Here is a 20,555-nt window from a genome sequence, read left to right on the forward strand (position 1 = left end):
AGCGCTTGTGTGCTCCAGAGCCTGTGACCTTGGAAAGGGTGGTGGAAGCCTAATCCCAAGAGTGGGGGGACAGGTTCAGCCTGTAACAAAGGAGCCCCCTGTCTGCTGTCTGGTCCCCCTCCAGGGGCCATGCCAGTCCCCCCAACCCCCATCAATTCCCGTGGGACTCAGCTTCCAGGGGATGACAGGAGTCATTGCCCCTTTCATGGCTGACAACACTGAGGCCAACAGGACCGGTTGCGGGCAGTGGAAGAGCAGAAAGCGTAGCCCGCCAACCTCCTACTCAAGTCTGAGGGGTGGGGGGTCATGCCTCATCCTATCAAGCTGAAGAGAGATCCCCCAGTGAAGGGGGCTCATGATGGTTCAAGGGGTTCCTTCCCAAAAGAGCAGGTCCCGGTGGGTCTGCAGGTCCCCTGGCACATGGGGGTGGTCAGGTTTCTGGGGCTTGGGAGGAAGGGTCAAGGGCTGGAGAGTGGCCACAGCCACATGCAGCAAGCGAAAGGCTGTCCAAGAGTACATGTTCTCACCATGCGTGACAAGCAAGGCAGGCAGGACAGAGTCCCGAGCAGGAGGAAGCTGATTTTGTGTTTGGCATTTCTGGGCCAGCACTTCCCCACTTTGGGTCTCAGTGTCCTCATCTGTACCTGTAGCTGAGAGGGGAGCTGGGCTGGAGCAGGAAGGGACAGGCCCCCTCCGCTTCCTCCCCGCAGCCCAGACTTCCTGTTCAGCCACATCTAGGGGAATTGGAAGGCTGGGGCTGGTCTTCTTTTCACCACTGCCCACCCCCAGGCTGGGTGACCTCAGCAGCATTGCAAAGCGTGGTATTATTGTCTGCCAAATGGGACAAAACCTGCCAAGCCTCTCTGTCTCTCTCGGATGGGGCCAAGTCATCTGTAATGCCCCCAGTAGTATAGGAAGGACGACCTCCCCGGGTCTGCCTGCCCTTGGTCCCCTGCAACATGGCCAAGGGCCCATGCCCAGTCCCACCACAGAGCGGCACACACCCGTGCACACCACTCCCATGTCCCCCTGCACACATGTATGATTCCACAGTCATAGGGATGTGTGGTGTGCACACTTAAGCGCACCACACGGACCCATCTACTACTGAACTCAATGGCAGGACTCCCATGTAGCACATTTCAGGAGGCAGTCCTGTGTGTGGGTCCATGTGGACCACGTGCCCATCCCCATGGACACAGACTTACACACTGCATCATGCAATACACACGAAGACTCACAGTCAGACCCGCAGAAAGGTGAGTGCAGAGTGTGCCTGCACTTCTGTGTACATGCGTGCCCTGGGACACAAGGTCTCACCAGGTCCAAGCCCAGCCCCAGAGTTATTCTGGGCCAGACCTGAGGCCAACAAGGTCAGAGATGGCCAGCACCCAGCAGGCCCCAGCCACTGTGTCACAGGCCTGGCTGGCCCCGTTCCCCACCCCCACCTGACCTCACCCCCACCACCCCCAGCCCAGGCTAAGTCCAAGATATCTCAGATCCCAGCCTGGCTCTGTGGCCAGGAAGATACCCAGTCCCAAGCCTCTGCTTCACCAGAACTGAGCCTCAAGCCCTGGCATTTCTGGCCCCAAGAAGGAGCTGTCACAGTTCCCCCTGGCCACCATCAATTGACTCTGCCCATGGCCTCCAACCCAGAGGCCCAGGAGACGGGACTGGGTCCCCACCGGAAATCCACAGGAGCTAAAAAAAGCACACAAAGGACAAACAGGATTCTGTGGGCCAGGCTTCATGTCACCATGCATGGAGTGGGGACACTTGTCTTCCAGGGGAGCCTGGCTGGGGAGCCTGAGGGTCTAGATTTCTGCCAACCCAGACTTGATGGGCCCTGTTGGCGGTAGGGTGCAGGGGGATCCTGGGAGGGACTAGAAATAGTACTGGGCAGGGGCAGAGCCTGGGTCAGGGGCCACAGATACTGAGTCTGAGTCCTCCGTTCCTGCATGACCTGACGGAGGGCACAACCCCTCTCTGGCCTTCAATTCCTCATAAGTACACGGAGGAGAGGAAGAAGAGCCTTCCAAGATAAAAAAGCCTTTTTAGCTTTGCGGGTGTTTTTTTCACCGTGGTGTTTCACATTTTGGAGAACTGGGGAAAATGCAAATATTTGACAGGCATTGAATGAGGTGCTGGGTTTTTTGTTTTTCTTTAAAGATTTTGTTTATTTAACAGAAACAGTGAGAGAGGAAACACAAGCAGGGGAGGAGAGAGAGGGAGAAGCAGACTCCCCACTGAGCAGGGAGCCCAATGTGGGGCTCAATCCCAGGACCCTGAGATCATGACCTGAGCCGAAGGCAGACACTTAACGACTGAGCCACCCAGGACCCCCAATGCTGCTGGGTTTTACTACCGTGTGATATCACACTGCCTTTCCCCACAATAACCACAACAGAACGACTAGCATGGCCCAAAGGCTTCCGACCTGCAGGGGTCATGATACTGCTGTAACCCATTTTACAGATGAGGGATTGAAGCTCAGAGAGGTTAGTTGCCCACTGAGGTCTCACAGCCATCAAGATGACCATGCCCCTGGAGTCTTAGTTTTAAGCTTTACTAACTTTAAATGTTATAAAGTATAAAGCTACAAACCTATAAGAAACATAATTTAAAAGTTTCCTTAAATTTTCCTTATGCTACTTTAGTTTTGTGAACTTTGGATAATAACTTCAGTGTTTTCAATCAACTTTTGCCATCTCTACAGGGCAAAAAGAGGAAATTTGAATAAACTTCTGAACTGTGTTTCTTGTAAATTTGCAGCTTCATACTTCTCAGGTTATAAAAGCTTAAAACTGTCCTGTTTCAGGACTCCCTGTTTTTTTAAAGTCAGTTTGACTTCAAAGCCTATGCAACAGTATTTGACAGTGCCTTTGGGGGACATGTGGGTCTAGGATTGTCAGGCTGGGTAAAAGCTCTGGGTGTAAAAAAAAAAAAAAAAAGCCTGCAAAGAAATGGAACCCATGTGGAACAATGGCTATCTCAGGGGACAGTAGGGACACACATGATTGTATTCCCTTTCAGATTTCTTCACTGAGCTTGCCCTACTTCTTGGATAGAAAGACTGAACTTTGCGGGAAATACCTCTCCTGGGCTGAGCCATCCTATGCTCAGCACTCCCATAATCCTTAGTTCAATATCATGTTCCCAACAGCCCCTTGATACAGTCTTATCCTTTCCATTCCACAGATGAGGAATTCAAAGCAGAGAGGAGTAATGGCTTCCCCAATGCCACTGTCAGGCCCACTAACCTCAGCCCACTCCAGCCAAGGCCTTTCTGACCCTACGTCCCAAGGCTGACCTCCCTGGCTGGTCAGTGTGGCTTTCCCTAGCCTGGCCTATGACAGATGGCACGAGGAAGTGGGAACTTTAGCAAGTGACTTGAGCCTTAGTAGAATTTGCCTGGCTTGGGCGAGCATGGGGAGGATGGGGTGGCCGAGTCCACCCAGCCCTCAGCCTTGGCCACCCCACTGGCAAGGATCCCTTGAGCCAGCTGTCCTTTGCCAGTGGCTCTTCTGTTTCTGCCTGCCTGGTGATCTCCCAGACCTGTCCCCTGTGGGTGTCCATAGCTGGCCCTCTGCTCTCTGCTGTCACTCGCCTTGGTCCTCGCCCATCTGCTGCATCTCTATGCTCTGTCCCTAGGTTCCTAGTTCTGAGGGCGGACCCAATGCTCGAAGCCCCTCAGCCTTCTCCCCTGTCTATGGTGATGAAGAATGTAGGGTCCAACAGCTGGCTGGTTCTCCAGCACTCTGAAGGCACAAGATAAATAACAATGGAAAAAAGGAGAGAGGAGGATGGGAGGAAGAAAGGAAGGGAAGAAGGGAAGGAGGGAGGAGGGAGGGAGGGAGGGAGGGAGGGAAGTAGGAAAGGGGAGAAGAGGAAGGATGGACCAGAGAAGTCTCCCCACCCCAGATCTCCCTCCTCCTCCTTCAGAGCCCTTGTGGTCTCTACAGCTCCTCAGACCCACCCTCCCTCCATCCCTGGGTTGTCAAGGCTCATCGTGGGTTGACGACCAGAGAACATGTGGGCCAGGTTGAGTGTGAGGTCAGGATCATGCCTCAGACTGGAGTGACAATGGGGGCTCAGACTGTGGCAGAGGCTCAGGGTCAGCTAGAGTTAGGAAATGGCCCTCCAGCCCTTCCAGGTGGAGACTTCCCTGTCTCGTGGGGCAGCAGATGCTGGCTCTTCAGGAACCTTCCACAGTACCCACAACTAGAGTGCTGACCATACCATCCCCAGGTTCCCCATCCCCCTCTCTAGCTCTGGTGTCCAGAGTGACCAGACCCGTTTCTGGGCAGGAAGCCAGCCCAGAAAGCCCAGGACATCCCTGAGCGCCCGTCCCTATGGCAACCTGCCTGCCAACCCCCCCCCCCTCCCCCCCCCCTACCCCCCCCCCCCACACCCCCCCCCCCCCCCCGCCCGCACAAACTACCATCACCAGCCTGGGTCCAGTAGGGTTTTTCAAATTCAGAACGTCAGACTGGGAAGGGCCTCCTAGATCAGCAGATGTTAGCCCCTCCCCTTGCCCCAGATGGAGAAACTGAGGCCCGACTGGGGCGGGGGTGGGGTGGGGTGGGGTGGGGGTGGGACCTGTAGTTCAAGGACCCGCCCCCAGCCCATCCTCCTCCTCCCACCCACTCCCACCCCTCGGGCCGGCTGGGTGAGGTTAGAGGAGGGGGATCCAGACTCGTATCCCCCAAGGGATGGGGGGCGGGCCCTGGGCGGGCAGCACGGGAACCAGACACCAACGATGAATAAATGATGCCCACTCGCAGCCTGCGACCAGATCGCCGCCGCGAGCGCCGGCTGGTGGGGCGGTCACCAGGCCAACCGCGCCCGGCCCCGCGCGACCGGCTCCCCCCACCTGCGGCCGCGGGCGCGGAGCTGCGGGCGCGAAGATGGCGAGGCGGCGACGGGGCGCGGGGCCCCTCTGGGCGCTGGGGCTCTGCCTTGCGAGGGTCGCCGGGCAGCTGGTGGAGGTGAGGCGTGGCGACGCGGAAGGGCCAGGGAGGCTGTGGCCCGCCAGCAGAGGCTTAGGGAAAGCCCTTCTGCCTGGGAGCTGGCTTTTTCCCTTCCAACTGTCCTCGCAGACCTGGATCATGGGGTGACACTGCTCTGTCCCCTGAGCTTCCAGGCTGTGCAGGAGACTCAGCCCCCAAACTTAGGGTCCCTGATGGGAGGGTACAGCCCCAGATTTCAGTCTGGTGGGGGAGACTTACTCTGATCATATGGATTCCCAGTCCGGGGATACAGCTATGCTCAGTCAGCCCTTACCCTCTTGCCTTTGGTCTAATGAGGGCCAGGGAGGGCTGGGGGAGACAGAGTCCTTGGTGTCAGTGACCTCTAGTCTGATAGGGGAGATCTAGTCACTGATTTTAGTCCCTGAGCTTAGGGTCTGCTTAGATCTAGTCCCTGATCTTAGTCCCTGATCTTAGGGTCTGCTGGAGGAAAAAGCTTCTGCTGATGGGGGTGACATAGCCTTGAGAAGGTGAGGGCTTTCCAAGCTGGAGGGTGGGGTCAGGGAGACGAGACCGAGACCGTTTACAGAGGAGTTCTGTGTTGAGTTCAGCTCCCATGTGGAGCACTTGGCCCCAGAGGGGAGGTACAGGCAGGGCGGGACCCAGGACTCAGGGGGTCTTACTTGGTCATGGTGATCATGGAGAGCCAGCAAAGGTCTCTGAGCAGGGAAGAGTCGTGGATGAGTTTTGGTGTGGAAGGAGGAGGATAAACCGGAAGAGGGCATGTAGTTGGGAGAGCTGGGGGCACTGCTGAGATAGCCTGGTAAGGTGAGGAGGATGGGTGGGGTGGATGGCCAGGAGCATGGCTGGGGCCAGGAAGGGCTGGGAGGGGAAGAGTGGGGACCATTGCAGCCTCCCTGTCCCCTCTGTCCCCAGTTCCTGCTGAGCCGTGAAGGGGAGCCAAAGAGGCAGACCAGAACCAGAATTCTGAAACATGAGGCCAGATGGAAAGGCCCAAGAGGCAGGGCTAGGAAGGAGCAGGATTCGGAGCCTGTGCAAGGGGCAGAGAGGAGAGAGCAGAGAGAAAGAAGGACAAGAAACAGTGAGGCGTCCAGGAAAGCCCTTGGGAGCAGGTGCCAGGGGACAGGATGGGAGAGGAAGAACAGAGTCTTATCCTGAGGACCTAAGAGGACACAGCCTTGAACCTGAGGGTCCGAGGGAGAAGAAGACAGAGCTGCGTTCACCAATACTAAGCCTGTCCATGCTCCTGACCAGGGGGTGTGATCAAAAGACTGGGCTGGAGTCAGGTGTCAGCTCCAGTGTCCCTGTAAGGGGAGCCAGGCTGGCCTGAGTCACACAGAGTGTACCTGGACCCCTTCTTGGCGGCCCCAAGGCCTTGGGTGCAGAAACTGAGCTGGCCTGGGTGCGGGAGAAGGTGGAGGGTGGCAGTCATGTCAGTTCTGAGCCAAGGACTCTTCCCCTCAGCCCCCGGGAGCTCATCTTCTCCCTGCTCATCAAGGGAAATTGCATCTGCAGTCCATCTGCCTGCCATTTGCCTACAGCCTGAACAAGGGCCTGGCTGAGCCCAGGGGATCCAGGCAAGCACCAGAAAGATGGGTAGGGCCGGAGTCCGCAACACCACCCATGACAGCCCCTCCAGGCATCATTCTCCAGCTGCTGGAGCCTGGGGCTCCCAAGATTTAGGTTTAGACCTTCCGCAGTGCCCACCACAGAGATGGCCGACTCTTGCCTATTACCCTCTACCCAAGATCCCTATCAAGGTGAGATTAGAAGCTCAATTCTGCCTGGAACAAGGCTAGAATGAGGAGGTGTCAGAAGTGGGCTCTCAGCTACCCGGGCTCAGAATCTGAGATCTCGTCTCTGGACCTCAGAACCTTCCAGCCATACAGCCCATCCGCACCAAACACACTGAGCCTTAGAATCGGGAAGCCAGCCACTGCCCAGACCGTGGCCCTGATTCTACAGACCTATGACTGACCACAGATGCATACCCCCACAGTATGCATGCCTTGTACCTACACACATGTGCCCTGAACCCACAGAGGTTCCTGACCCCACATACATGTGTCTCACCCTACAAATGGATCCAGGCCCCTGGGATGATGCTGAGGAAGGGTATCTTCTCATCATTACCACTCTGATTGGGTAGAGAGAGCTTCTCAGAGAGCCCAGGAACCACCTGGCTCAAGTTACAGATGGAGAAATTGAGGCTTAGAGGTAACAAGTTTACCCTGACCCAGGGAAAAGTGCTGGGGAATCACATACCAATCCCAAGCTCACAGGTTACCTGGAACGTGCTAAAGGGCGGTGTTGTTGAGATGAGGAAGCTGCTGGCTTGTGGTAGGTGCACAGCGCATGCTCATGGACCAGGGGAAAGACCAGATGGATGGTTGAGCTTCGAGCTGCCTTTCCTTCCTAGAGAGCCAGAGGAGACTGCAGGTCCTGATTCAGTTAGTCAGGAGACAGCGAAGTCCACAGATGCCCCAGCGTCCTCTCTCCCTCTGAGCCTTAACCAATCCCACCCGCCCCCAATCTCCCCCCCCCTCCATGGCCCACATCCCTCAGCCTAATTCGGTGATAGAGATAGGGTCATAGCCCTCTCAGTCCCTCAGGTTAGGGACAGGTCCTGCCCAGACCCACTGGGCAGGGTCTTGTTCCCTCAGTCCCCCAGGGCAGGGCAGTGTCCCCTAGACTCCCAGAGCAAGGAGGCATCCCACTGGGAGGTGGGATGTTCCAGCCATGCTTACAATGCTTGGCCTCTAGGTGTCGCTGCCGCCTTGCAGACTATTTATCTCGTCCTGTCCTGGGAGGGCTCCGGCCTAGCCCATAGTCAGAAGAGGACTCTGGCAGGAGGGGCAAATATTGAGGTCACCCAGTGGGGGTCCTGGCCAGGAAGCAGAGCCACGGGACCTGGGTCCAGCTCCACACCCCACCCCACACTGAGGATGCTTGGAAGCAAAGTCCCCCAGGACAGTACTGGCCTTGCCTTGTCTCTGGCCTTGGTCCTGAGACCCCATTTGCCTGTGGGGCCCCGGACTGGAGCAGGAGGGGAGACTAGCAGTCTGCCTGAAGGGGACTTGAACCTGATTGGGACAAGCCATCCATCCACCTTTGCCCGTTTAGGCCTCGGTGTCCTCAGGCACCCTGGTACTCCAGGTCACTGGCTCCATGGTTCTGGGGCTCTGCTTTCTTCTCTTGCTCTAAACCTGGAACCTCCCAAGGTCCAGGGCGTTGGCTGTGACTGTCTAAGACACCTGATTCTAGATGATTCTGGAATACTCGGGCGGAGTCCTTACTGAAACCTGGGCCTCTCTCCGCCCAGGCCCAGCCCCAGCCCCAGCCCCTGGTCTCTGCCTGGCTTCACTTCCCTCTCTCCCGACCTGCAGCCCAGCACAGCCCCGCCCAAGCCCAAGCCGCCCCCGCTGACCAAGGAGACGGTGGTGTTCTGGGACATGCGCCTCTGGCACGTCGTGGGCATCTTCTCGCTCTTCGTGTTGTCCATCAGTGAGTAGCTGCTCCCCGCCCCCTCCCACGCCGCTGCAGAAGCCCAGCACCCCCTGTCCCCACCCCCATCCCTACCAGCACCACCCCCCAGGGGCTCAGAGCAGCAATTCCGGGCAGTGCAAGCAGGCCAGTCGCCCGCAGGAGGCCCACTGTGGTTTCTGGCATCTCCTGTTCTACACAGAGTCCCTGTGGAGGGCTGACAGGCTGGTGGTGACCTGAAGTATTCTGCCCGGCTGGGACACAGCCACACGGCAATTACGGTAATTACAGGGGACTCCACTGAACCAGGATGAGGACGTGTCATTTTTCCCTATCGCTGGCCTCCCGGTGCTTTTCCTGCAGTTTGGCCCGCTTAAAGGGCCCACACCCAGAGGCCCCAGCAAGGCCATCCTTGGCCGCAGCTCAGCCTAGAGGCTCCCCAGACGCCCGGCAGATGTGGCTCCCGGGCTGGAAACCGTGCCTTGTCAACTCCCACTCCCCTGGAATGACTCACACCCCCCTCAATTAAAAGCAGGAGACCCCTTCCTCTCCCGGGACTGGGAGTTGTTGGATGCGAACTCACAACAGAAATGGGTTTGGCATGCTCTCTTCGGCCCTTCCAGAGTAGGGGGTCTGCCGCTGGGGAAAGAGGGGCAGAGAAAGGCCAATGGAAGGGGGAGGCCGCCAGGGTACAACATAGAGTCTGACAACACTTTCCATACACCATGGATCGGAGGAGACGCAGGCAAGGAAGAGAAAGAAAACCCACTCCCCCTACACAAGCTTCATGGAGAAGGGTCTCTTAGCTGCACATCAGTGAGAGAATGCATAGTTTTGCCGGGTGGGCAAGTGGAAAAGCATTCCAGGCAGAGAGGACGGTGTAAGCAGAGGTGGGAGGAAATGCCCCCGACACCAAGTCTCAGATCTCCGCTATAGGATTTTTGCTGACTGCACCCTGGGTCTGGGCAGCGAAAATGTCATTTAAGTTCTAGCTGGAGCTGTCCCAGGATGTCCCCTGGAGGGCAGCGTCCCGGCAGAGGGCCCACCCAGATGTAAGGACTCCAAGGGAGACAAAGACATCTGATTTGCATGTGCTTCTCCTGGCACCAGGAAGGCCCTCCTTGTGGGAAAATAATCCACACCCCACCATCACCATTTCTTCACCGCTGGGGTGGGAGTGGGAGCCGAGCAAGAGGCTACATTTCATTCCTGGCCAAGGCAAGAACTACTGAGTCCTCTCCGTGGAGGCCCTGTGGACAGCCAGCTGTGGCTGCGGCCCCAGCCCAGGCATCCAGAGGGGAAACCATGGCCCTGTCCGCCACCCCACACCTGCACCCCAGCACCAAGAGGCAGGATTCCAGGAGGCATCTGCCTGCTGGAGCAGTGTAGGGTGCAGGTCAAGGGAGCCATTCTGGGGTACTCCAGGGAGTAGGAGTGAGGACACCAAAGGGCCTCTAGACACAGGCTATCCTCTCCGGGCCCTGCTCGGCCCCAGACAGAGGAGGTGCCTAGGGCCACACAAGGAGGTTGCAATGTCAGACCCAAAGAGGAGCTTGGACGTGAAGCATGTAGACCAGCTCCTACACCCCACCCTATTTCCTAGAAAAGGGTAAGGGAGAGTCCCAAAGGCCTCTGAGCAGCTGGTCTCTACTCGTTGTCACCTTCTGTGCCAGGCTCTAGGGAGCAGAGATGGCCTAGCCCCATCTCCTGGGGATGAAGCATCTTTCCTGACTTCAGTCAACTTGGGCCTAGTGGCACCGCTGTTGGTGGCGTGTCACTCCAGAACCTTGTGCACAGGGGCTGGGTTTGGATGGGGGTGCCTCGGGAGGTCTCTCCAGCCTGGGGACTCACATTGCAAGCCCCTGTCGGGGCCCTGGAACTCCATCCAAGGCACATTGTTTTTTTCCTTCTTTGATGAGAAATGACCAGGCCAGGCTGGGTGGGGCAGGCCTGGAACGAGGGGCGGCGTCTGAGCCCTGAGCCAGGTGCCAATAGCTGAGCTCCCTTTGGAGCCCAGGCTTTTCAGGGCCTGGGACCAGCCTCTGGTGAGAGCCTGAGCAAGCACATGAGAGGACGTGCCCAGCGGGCGGCTGGAAGGGGTGGCGTAAGCCAGCAGGATCAGGGCTGTGGGCATACACACTGGGGCCTGGAGAAGACTAGAACCCAGCTTTGAAGGGATAAGAAAGGCTTATCCAAGGTGCCAGGAGAAGCACATGCCTCTGGACAGCCCTGTGCAGTCAGACCTACTGCTGGGGTCTCGTGCAGTCCCCCAGAGTTCCCGATTATTGTCAGCTCCCCTGTCCATCCATTCGGGAATCTGGTTGTCTTCAGGAACAAAGGATTTGAGAGCATCTCATGCATTCATTCATTCATTCTTTTTTTTTTTCTCATTCTGTGAATCTGGGGGAGACTTAGTGGGGCCACAAGATTTGGCTGAAGGGGTTGCGTAAGTTGACCCCAAAGGGTGCTCCAGCCCCGGCTACATCAGTCTAATCCATCTTCCTTAAAATAGGCCTGGCTTGTTCTGCTTGGCCATCCTGCCCCCAGGAGTCTGCCAGGAAGTTATGTCCTGTCATCCGATTTATAATAAGCGGCAGCCCGGTCCCCTCCCCTGAGGCCGGGGCCAGGGTGGTCAGACTGTGGGGCCTTAGAAAAACAAACTCAGTCCAGCCAGGTCCTGGCAGCCGTGCCCAGCCCTGCCCATCACTAGACAGGCCAGCTCCATTCCTTGGCCCAGCTTGCGTGGGCACAGCTGCCTTCAGCCGGAAAACTGCTCCTGGAATAACTATCTGCGTAAACACCCCAGGGCAGGGTCTGTGCCCTCTGGGGGACCCTCATGGCCAGGAGAAGCCCAGGCTTGTCCTCAAGGAGGTTGAGGAAGACATGGCCCCATCCTTCAGTGTCTGAGATCCTCTCAGGAGCCTGGAGAGGAAGCACCAGGAGTTGAGAGGCCTGGGTGGGAACACAGGCCAGCATCTGGGTGACTGTTGTTTGAGTCACTGTGCAGGCCTCTGCCCTGTCCTCCAGGGGTCCCGATCTAGTCAGAAAGCGAGATCAGCAACAGGACTTAGAGGCCAGTGCAAAAAGTACGAGACCCCCTTGTTCAGAAATTGTTAAGAACAGCGACAGCAGCCCATTAAGCCCAGCGCCAGGTCCTTCGGAGAGCGGGCCCCTGCGTGATTCTCTGAAGTCGGTCCCGCTCAGGAGAAGAGATCCCAGGAAGAATCCCAGAGCCTACAGGGATCTCGTGCAAACGCAGAGCTTTCTGCCAGCGATTGCTGGGTGAGATGCACGTAGGCAGGTTAGGGCAGGTCTGAAATGTGGGGACCGTTCCTGGGATGTCTGAGCTCCAGCCTTGGCCAAGCCTGCTCTGTCCCCCCCCCCCCCCCCACCCCTGCTACAGTCATCACTCTGTGCTGCATCTTCAACTGCCGCGTGCCCCGGACCCGGAAGGAGATTGAAGCCCGCTACTTGCAGCGGAAGGCCGCCAAGATGTACACGGACAAACTCGAGACGGTGCCCCCCCTCAACGAGCTCACGGAGATCCCCGGGGGTGAGCAGGCAGGGGTCCCCCAACCCCGCCCCCCCACCACCTGTCCTGCCTGAACCAGCCCCTTTCTCAGTCCTGCCACCGAGAGTGGCCCTGCTCCTCCCCTCCCCCAGCATGAGGTTCTGGTCCCTGGAGACCAGAGTGCACAAATGGGCCTGAGGGAGGCAGGTAACACAAGGAGCTCTTCTGCAGGTGGGAGAGGTTTGGAAGGAAGAAGTGAAGGGCTGGCTGTGGGGGGCTCTGGTGTGGGTCCTATGACCCCCCCTGCCTCACCCCTGCCCCTGCCCCTCTTCTACCCCACAGAGGATAAGAAGAAGAAGAAGAAGAAGGACAGTGTGGACACCGTGGCCATCAAGGTAGAGGAGGATGAGAAGAATGAAGCCAAGAAGAAGAAAGGGGAGAAATGAGGAGGGCTTCCTGGAGGTGGCAGCCCAGGCTGGCTAGCCCTGGGGCTCAAGTTCTGGCCAGGGTCCGGGCATCTTGGACTCCCAGCACATCCATGGACTAGAGAGACTGCAGAACACCCTCTTCTTGGCTCCGAGGGGCCTGCTGAGGCCCCATCCTGACAGCCCATTGGGGGGCAGGGCCCGGACTGCACCTGGCATCCTGGCTCCCAGCCTGGACTCCGATCCTTTCACCCCACCCATGTGGCCGCTCAGCAAAGGTGGTCTTGGGCCTCTGTCCCCCTGCAGATCCGGAGTGGGGTGGCCTTGCGCCCACCCAGACATGCCTCTGTCCCTACTTCCAGGAACAGCAGTGGCTCTACGGGGCTGATGGGACGTGGCTTGCCTCTTAGAAGGAGACGGCAGAACTGGAGGGGCTGGAGTGTGACGCCACAGCCAGGCTGGCCGCGGGGGAGAAGAGGGTCACTGGGGGAAGCTGAGCCAAGGCTCTCAGCCTTCTCCAGACAGCAGCCCTGGTAGCCAGGGAGCTTGCCCAGGCCCAGCCGGGGTCCTGGCCGGGGAGGTGACTAGAACGCCCATCTGGAGGCAGGGGAACTCCAGCCCCACATGCCAGGCAGCTGCACTGGACCTGAGGCTGCTGGGAGGCCGAGTGTGAGGCCTAGGGACTCGGGGCTCGGGGGGTTTCAGGGGTGGGTCGGGGTGCAGAAGGCTGAGGCCTGCGGGCTAAAGGGAGCACAGAAGAAAGCTGGTAGCAGGGCCCCATCTGGGAGAATCCAGGGAGTCCCGGAGAAGCCTAGGGGAGCATTGTGGGGGTCGTCAGAGTCCCCCCCTGCTGGGGTCACCGCAGGGGACAGTCAGGGCGCCAAGGCAGCAGGCGGCCTTCCACCCGTTGTGCAGAACAGCATCCAGCTCCCTCTTCTACCACCTCAACAGTGGTGCCTCAGGGAGTCACTGCTGACCAGAGTCGGGGAGGCCCACAGCCCTCACCCCAAGGCTGACTTCTCGGGGAGGGAACATACAGAGGGATTTCCCAATGGTGGCTAACCTCCGCGGAGGTGCACACGTCTGGGCCTGGAAACTGAGGAGACGCCATGGTTCCTGAGCTGGGGCGAGCAGCCTTGGTGGCCTGCGACGGATGTGTAAATAAAGCTGAATGCCTTCTTGTACCTGAGTGGCCTGAGATGATCCCTCAGGGTGCCCTGTCCCTGGAGCATATACGCAGAGGGTGACGCACTGTGACAGGCTGGCGGGCGGCACTGGCCAAGCAGGAGCTCTCTCCCCTAACTATGCCCCCAGCCTGAACTGGGACGAGCTGGAGGGAGAGGCTCCGGCGGCCAGCTGGGCATCAAGACCGAGAGGAAGCTGCCTCCTCTCTCCTCCTCTCCCTTCCACTTTGTGGCCTGAGCCCCATTCTGGGGACACAAGAGGGGTCCAATGTGGATCCTGACCTGGAGCTGGATGATTGTGATGCAAGGAGAGGAACCCGGGAAGACACGGGTCACGGAGCCACGAAGGGACAGAGAAACCCCAGAGGCCCCGCTGTGGGCCTGGAGTCAGAACCCTGACTCTGTCCTCACGGTCTAGCCTACGGGCTTCTCATGCAGGAAGTTAAGGTTGTGGCTAAGGTCCTACGACACATACAGGCCAGAGTCTTCCTGTGTGGCCCAGTCAACAGAGGCCCAGAGGGGCAGGGGCCACCGGAAGTCCGAGAAGCTGCTGGTAAAGACTGGGGGATGTCCAGGCCGGGGCTGCATCTGCCCTGCTCCCTGGTCTCTGACCTAAGGCCTCTATTGGTCTCTCTTGGACAGGCAGGGCTGCCACCCTTAACGTCTGAGCCCCGTGGGCACCTGCCTCAGGCTCTAGGCAGGGCACAGGGCTGGAAGGTCCAAGTTCACTACAGTGCTTCAGGGCAGAGATGGAGCGGGAGGGGGTGTGGCTCCAGTCAAAGTCAAGGAGAGCCTGACTCCCACTAAAGTAGCCCAGAAAACACGCTCCCTACCCCGGCCCAGATATAGCCGCCCCTTCACCCCAGCCTCACCCTGTGTCCCAGCAGCCCCATTTCAGCCCATAGAGTACATTCTGGACCCCAGTATCATTCCTATACTCTCCCTCCACTTTCTGCGGGAGCCACCCCAAACCTATAGATGGAGACAGACCCAGGGGGCTCTGCGCCTTTCAGGAGAGACAGTCTGGAGTCCCCTCTCCCCCCCGCCCCCCCACCCCCCCCCCCGGCTCGCTCACCTCCCACTCAAGCAGACCCAGGAAGGAAGCAGCTTGGGGAAGAGAAGCCTTTAATTGAGCACCTCATCTCTGCTCTGCCCTGCCCTGCGGGGCAGGGAGAGCTACACCTGCAGCATGCTGGGCCCAGAGGGTGAGGACGGCACCCCCAGGGGACAGCACGAGGATGTCAGAGGGCAGCAAGGAGGCTGAGGGACAGCAGGAGCACCAGGAGCAGGGCCCTGGATGGGGCTGACAGGGCCTGCCCGCTGACCCGTTCCCAGATCCAGTGCTGGTAGGCGGTGACCTGCAGGTAGATGGGCGGGGCCTCGCTCCTCCCGCAGCCTGGGCCCCAGGTCACCAGTCCCACCAGGTACCACGTAGAGTCCACAGAACAGGCCAAGGGCTCACCACTTATCTCCTGCAGGAGGGGTGTGTAACGAAAAGGGTCAGGGGGCCCGGGTGTGGCCAGAGGGAGATGTGCTCTGGCTCAAGGACAAAGCAAGGTACCCTCACGCCACTTCTCTTCCACAGCAGCTTCCCCCCTACAACCCAGGGGGTCAACTAGCCGAGAGATGCCCTCAAGGTCCAGACCCAGGAGACCTCCCTCAGAGCGGTTCACCTCCCCTCTCTCATGCCAGGCTCCCCACCCCCCTTCTTCTCACCACCCCTCCTCTCTCCTCTCCGATCTTCCTCTCCCATCTCTCCCTCCATCCTCCATTCCCCTCTAAGCGCCCCCCCATCTCTGCAGGCGCCCCTGGAGGTGAGGGAGCAAGGAGGAAGGTGCTCACGTAGCAGAAGTGTTCCCTGTCCAAGTCCTCCGCACAGACCATCTGGGAGTCCACGACCCGAACCAGAGAGGGCACTTTGGAGACCTTGTGGTATAACTTGTCACAATCCTTGTTGTTCAGGATGGTGACTCCCTTCTCCTGAATGCTCAGGAACTGGGGCCACACGCCTGCGGGGACAGGTCCCCCATCATTCAGGCTTGGTGCTCTCACCACTGCCAGCCCGGGGGCTGTCCTTTCTGCAGCTGGCCTGCTCTCCCAGCCTCTGAGGAGGCCCTCCTGGAGATTTCGGAGCAGGCTGCCCTCAGCCTGGCCTCGCCGAGCCTGGTCTCACCCCTACCAGACTCCAGTCCACGGGGTCTGTTCCCATCTCAGCAGCTTGGCTTCTGCCCTTCCAGCTCGAAGGCCTGCCCAGCCCCTCTCAGGTCCAAATCCCTCCTTTGCTAAGCCTCCCGCAAAGGCCTCTTTCACCCTAGCTAGCCCAGACCCCCATGCTCTGTGGGCCCTAGGCCCTCCCTCTTCCTCTCCCCTCCTCCCTCTCTCCAGTGTGACTCTGTCTCTAGCTGGAGCCCCTGGGCGGCCAGACTTCCAACCATCCTCAGCCATTCCCCAGACAGGCCACGGCAGGAAAGACAAACAGCCACCCCCAGCCCCAGGCTGGAACCACTGCAGACTATTTTTAGGCAAGATGGCTCCGTGAAGCCAAAGGGACGAGCACCTGCCTTGTGGAAAAGAGGGGCTCCCTGAATGGACTGGGCCTTCCTAAAACTCCTAAGAAAATAGCCCCTGGGTGGGCCTGGGAAGACACTCCTACACTTTGGGCCTTGCTCCATCCCCGAGGAAGATAAAGGCCTTGAGGTTCACTGGCTGCAGACTGCCCTTAGCCAACCAGCAGGGCCGCTGGGGGAACTTTCTACAGTCACCAAACCCTGCTCCTCCCACGGCAAATTTCTGCTTCAAATCCTGGGATTGCGTGCCCAAGGCAAGCTGTCACTCTGTGCCCCTCTGCCTTCAAGGAAGTCCCGTTTACAGGCCCTGGCCTGGGGCTGAGGGCTCATGGGCCATCTGGGACCCTTCAGGCCTGAGTGGTCATGACGCAATCGGGGCCAAGACCCCCCAGGGGGAAGGAGACCAGAGCCCGACAGGAAGAGGTCTCAGAAACAGCTGTCCACAGAGACCCCAGCCTTCCCCGCCCGCCCCCCGGTCCTCCCCCACACACCACCCCGCCCCCCACCGGGTCTGGAGAGGCTCTGACTCACCGTTAAACTTGGGGAGTCCCCAGCCCGTTACAGTGCAGAGGGAGCCGTCCTTCACCTCAAAGTCCAAGCCAGGCAGGCAGATGGGCCAGACGTACTTGTTGTATTTGAGCGGCCACGTGAGCTTGAGGAGGGCAATGTCGTGGGCCCGACCCACCCAGGACCAGTACCGATGCGGCCGGTACCGTTTGTTCAAGATGACCTGGTACACTGGGACGTCGGAGGTCGTCGGGGATTTCTGGTCTATTCTCGGGCTCCCCACCCGCACTGAATAGGTAACATTTTGCCTAGGGGACCACAGGGGAGTCTGTCTTCAGGTCCAGGCAAACCACCTGGGCCTCCACCCCGCTGTGGCACTCCGAGTCAGTCCAGGCAGGCCACCCACCTACTTCAAGCCCCCCGAGCCCCTCTCTCCCAACAGCTGTGAACAGGGCCCTCTGCACACCCGCTGTGTGGTCCTGCCCTTTACAACAACCCTTTACTTTACAGAAAGGAAAACCAATGCTCAGAGAAGCCCAGCAAACAGCTCAAGGCTACACAGCCAGGAAGTGGCAGAGCTGGGACGTGGACCTGGTTTTCTCTAGTTCCAAACTCTGGACTCTGTCTGGCACCCAGTGCAGGCCCTGGAAGTGGCAGAGGCCAGGCACAATCAATCAGCCACAGCCTCGCCCTCCAGCCTCCTTTCCCAGCATGCCTCTCAAGTCTCCAGGTCAGCCCTTAGGCTTAGAGCAGGCTTTTCCGAGGATGCTGCCCTCAGGCCCTCCCCTGGCCCTGGCACGCGGGCATGCTCTCTCTCTTGTCCCCACGCTGCCCGGACTCCCAGGCGAGCACCTGTCTTCTCATCTATCGGCCCCAGCAAGCCAAGAGGAGTGATGCGCCCCTGGGGCCCAGGCCAGGGTTTCAAAGGAGGGTCAAAGGCTATGGGTAGAAGAAAGGCAGGCATGAGTAAGTGAAGCAAATGGTGTGTGGGACAGAGGACTTAGGACCTCCTCTGTGTGGCAAGGAGGAAGGAGGTCTGGAGAGTGGCTTCCAAGCCCCCATCTCCTATCTGCAGCAGGACTGCTGGGGCCTGGGGAGCCAAGAGGAGGGGAGCAAGTGCCCAGCCCTCTGGGAAGGAATCAGAAATCGGCAGGACTCAGCCTGCACATGCTGAGAGCTGAAGAGAGAGGCTAGGGCTGGGACCAGAGCACGGCTGCCGCCGAAGACCCAGCTGGCAGCATGACCAGGCCCCGTGGCTCTGGACACCTTTCCACCCACCCGCCTAGGCCCCAACTCACAAGATCAGGCAGTGGGCCACAGTCAGCACCCAGCGGGAGGCAATGAGGGTGCCCGCACAGATGTGTGTGCCGTTGGCCTGCACGCTGACCATCCATGGCCACCGCCGAGCCATGGACTCTGGGTCCCTGAGGGTGGGGTCCTTCTCGTGGGAGGAGCCGCAGGCTGAGGAGGAAGGTGAGAGCTTGCTGGAGGATGGGACCCTGCAACACCTCCCCGAGGCGCCTTCCCTCCCCTCAGCACCATCTCCTGCCTCTCCAGCTGTGGCCTACACTCAGGCAGTGATTCTCTTTTCCCACAGGAATTTCTCTTTTTTGCACATGAAAATGGAGGTCTGCAGCTTCTAAAGGCCCTCAGCGCTGCCCAGGTACCCCTGTCCCTCCTCCCCAAGACCGGGGGCCCAGAGCATTCCCAGCCCCCATTCTGGTATGGAACTGGGCCTGGGACTCTGACCAGACCCTTCAGAAACTCATCCGTGTTTCTGTCTGCACCCACCCCCCATACATCGGCCCAGCCAGACCCCTCTCCCTCCTCTGGGAAACTTCCTGTGATTCAGTGAGACGACCCAAGAGAAAAACGGGCCATGGGCGTGAACAGACACATCCCAAGGATGACACCCCAGCAGCAAGCCAACCCTGAAGCTGCTGAGCCCCAGGAATCCTCCGGGAGCCCTGCAGACCTCAGCACAGGGAGGGTCCCCTCCACACCACCTGCCCGACGAAACTCAGTGGCTCTGGCCCCAAGGATGGGTGAGGGTTACTGGCCCAGATCGCTCACTCCCGGTTGCGGGGACTGTGCAGCCACTTTGGAAAACTTCTCAAACTGAAAATGCACATATCCAACCTCAGAGTAACCCACCCCCAGGGTTTTCCTGGTGGCGGGGGGGGGGGTGTCTGTGGATGGGGAGATCAGCGTGCATGGGCCAGCACCAGCACGTGTTGGCATAGAAGAGGGGGTGTCTGCACGCACTGGGCCCTGTGAGACAGGCTTCTGGTGGCAGCTCAGTTGTGGGCACTGAGTTCCAAGATAAGAAATCATTCTGGGGGTTTCTGTTCAACACGATGGAAAGCCACTGCTGGAGAGAAGGTCACCTGGGGGTGCTCCCGAGACACCCATGGGTTGGCTCCCTGAAAGCTGTGCCGGAGATCCTCTAAGTCCTTGGCTGGGAGCCTGGGTCAGCTCTCAGCTGGGGGACACAGCAGCGCACCCCAGGCTCCTCCGAGTCTCCTTCCTTCCCACCTCTCCAGGACGGGAGGCCTGGCCCCCAGTAGATGCTCGGTAAACCCCTGTAAAAGGAAGCTCTCTTCTCACTCCTCCCTGCACCTTCCTCTGCCGTCCCCATCGGTCCCCAGGGGTCACAAGTCCTTCAGATGGCTCCTGCACGCCCCTCCCCCAGGGAGTCCACAGTACTCACTGAGGAAGCTGTTGTACCCGGTAGAAACAGACATGGTCTGGGTCTGGAGGGGCATGGGCTGCGACAGGTCGGTGGGGGCCTGGCGGGGGAGGCGAGGCTCGTCTGAGGGACAGGTGGCACTGGAGGTGCAGGGGACGCCAGGGCCGGCGGAAGCAAGCTCAGGCAGTGTCCCTGGGGCTTGGCTTGCCAGGCAGCCTGAGGAAGGATGCAGTGAGGGTCAGGCTAGGCCGGGCGAGGTGGTCAGACGAGGCCCCGCGAGGGCCTGGGGGTGGGGGGCAGGACGGGGCTCACCCACGGGCCTCGGTGGCAGCAGCAGCAGCAGCAGCAGCAGCAGCAGCAGCAGCAGCAGCAGAGGAAGAGCAGACGCCCCGGGGCCCTGGGGGCCCTGCGTGCGGGCCGGCGTCCTGCACGGGAACTCCATTCGGGAGTGGCAGCGATGGCGCCGCGGTGCTCCTCTCGCGACGGCGCCCCCCATCGGCCGCCCGCGCGGGCGTCCGCCGTGTGGGCAAGGCCGGTGCCGCTGCCCCGTCCCGCTTGAGCGCCCTCCCGTGGCAGCCCGCGGTGGCGCTCTCCGCGTCCGCCCAGGGGCGCCTGGGAGGGACTCAGGACTTCTGCCCTCTGCCTCCTCCGCCCCTCGGTCTCGCTCACTGCACCTGGCCAGGCACTTCCTGGAGTCCCTCGGGCTAGTACAGCCAGTTCCCGTACCGCCTCGCTCCTGCAGCCCACCGCCCTTGGCTGGGTTTGTGCTTCTGTCCCCCCACCCCCGTGAAATGGGACCCAACCTCTGGGGCTGTCCTCCGGGATTTCCAAAGGGCCCACTTTCCCCGCACCTCCCAACCTGGTAACTGCAGTGGGGCTTTGCCCCAGGGCACTGAAATTGAGCGGCTGGAAAGGCTTTCAGGAACGATGTTTGAAGATGGCATAATTTTAAGCAGCACCCGCCCTCCCTCCATTCAGCAAATGCTCTTCTCTGACAGATCCATCTGCTTGGGAAAGACTGTGTAGGCGATGTTCCTGGTCACAAAGGAAGAGTGACGGTAGCCAGCAGACCCTGCTGGGAGCAGAAGGGTGCCTTCAGGTATGCTGGAATTGGGGGAACATTTTGATGGCTCCATGACATAGATAACACATCTAATAAGTAGTGTGGGGAAATCCTATGAGCAACTTTGGTTCAAAGCTG

General features: G+C 59.4%; 2 protein-coding genes across 2 annotated transcripts; one reads left to right on the top strand and one right to left on the bottom strand.

Moving 5' to 3' along the window:
• The first annotated feature begins 4,800 nt into the window (after window positions 1-4,800).
• Window positions 4,801-12,552, top strand: TMIE (transmembrane inner ear). Its single transcript, XM_032868518.1, has 4 exons — window positions 4,801-4,988; window positions 8,375-8,492; window positions 11,875-12,024; window positions 12,325-12,552. Exons 1-4 carry the CDS (start codon window positions 4,908-4,910, stop codon window positions 12,426-12,428), a joined length of 453 nt encoding a protein of 150 aa, XP_032724409.1. The 5' UTR covers window positions 4,801-4,907; the 3' UTR covers window positions 12,429-12,552.
• Window positions 12,553-14,705: 2,153 nt separating this feature from the next.
• On the bottom strand, window positions 14,706-19,857 carry LOC116874100 (probable threonine protease PRSS50). The gene is made up of 6 exons (XM_032868519.1): window positions 19,667-19,857; window positions 19,376-19,570; window positions 17,964-18,126; window positions 16,690-16,973; window positions 15,434-15,600; window positions 14,706-15,063 (listed from the first exon to the last, which is right to left on the bottom strand). The coding sequence occupies exons 1-6, from the start codon at window positions 19,848-19,850 to the stop codon at window positions 14,833-14,835; spliced, it is 1,224 nt and encodes a 407-aa protein (XP_032724410.1). The 5' UTR covers window positions 19,851-19,857; the 3' UTR covers window positions 14,706-14,832.
• Window positions 19,858-20,555: the final 698 nt, after the last annotated feature.

The sequence above is a fragment of the Lontra canadensis genome, unplaced genomic scaffold, assembly GCF_010015895.1.
Source record: "Lontra canadensis isolate GAN:19392208 unplaced genomic scaffold, GSC_riverotter_1.0 scaffold35, whole genome shotgun sequence".
Taxonomy (NCBI): domain Eukaryota; kingdom Metazoa; phylum Chordata; class Mammalia; order Carnivora; family Mustelidae; genus Lontra; species Lontra canadensis.

Coding starts and splice junctions, on each gene's coding strand:
- TMIE (XM_032868518.1), top strand. CDS start 4,908: ATGGCGAGGCGGCGACGGGGCGCGGGGCCCCTCTGGGCGCTGGGGCTC. Junction 4,989..8,374: donor TCGCCGGGCAGCTGGTGGAG/GTGAGGCGTGGC, acceptor CCCGACCTGCAG/CCCAGCACAGCCCCGCCCAA. Junction 12,025..12,324: donor GCTCACGGAGATCCCCGGGG/GTGAGCAGGCAG, acceptor TCTACCCCACAG/AGGATAAGAAGAAGAAGAAG.
- LOC116874100 (XM_032868519.1), bottom strand. CDS start 19,850: ATGGGGGGCGCCGTCGCGAGAGGAGCACCGCGGCGCCATCGCTGCCAC. Junction 18,127..19,375: donor CGGGTACAACAGCTTCCTCA/GTGAGTACTGTG, acceptor CTTCCTCCTCAG/CCTGCGGCTCCTCCCACGAG. Junction 15,601..16,689: donor GGGACTCCCCAAGTTTAACG/GTGAGTCAGAGC, acceptor CTGTCCCCGCAG/GCGTGTGGCCCCAGTTCCTG.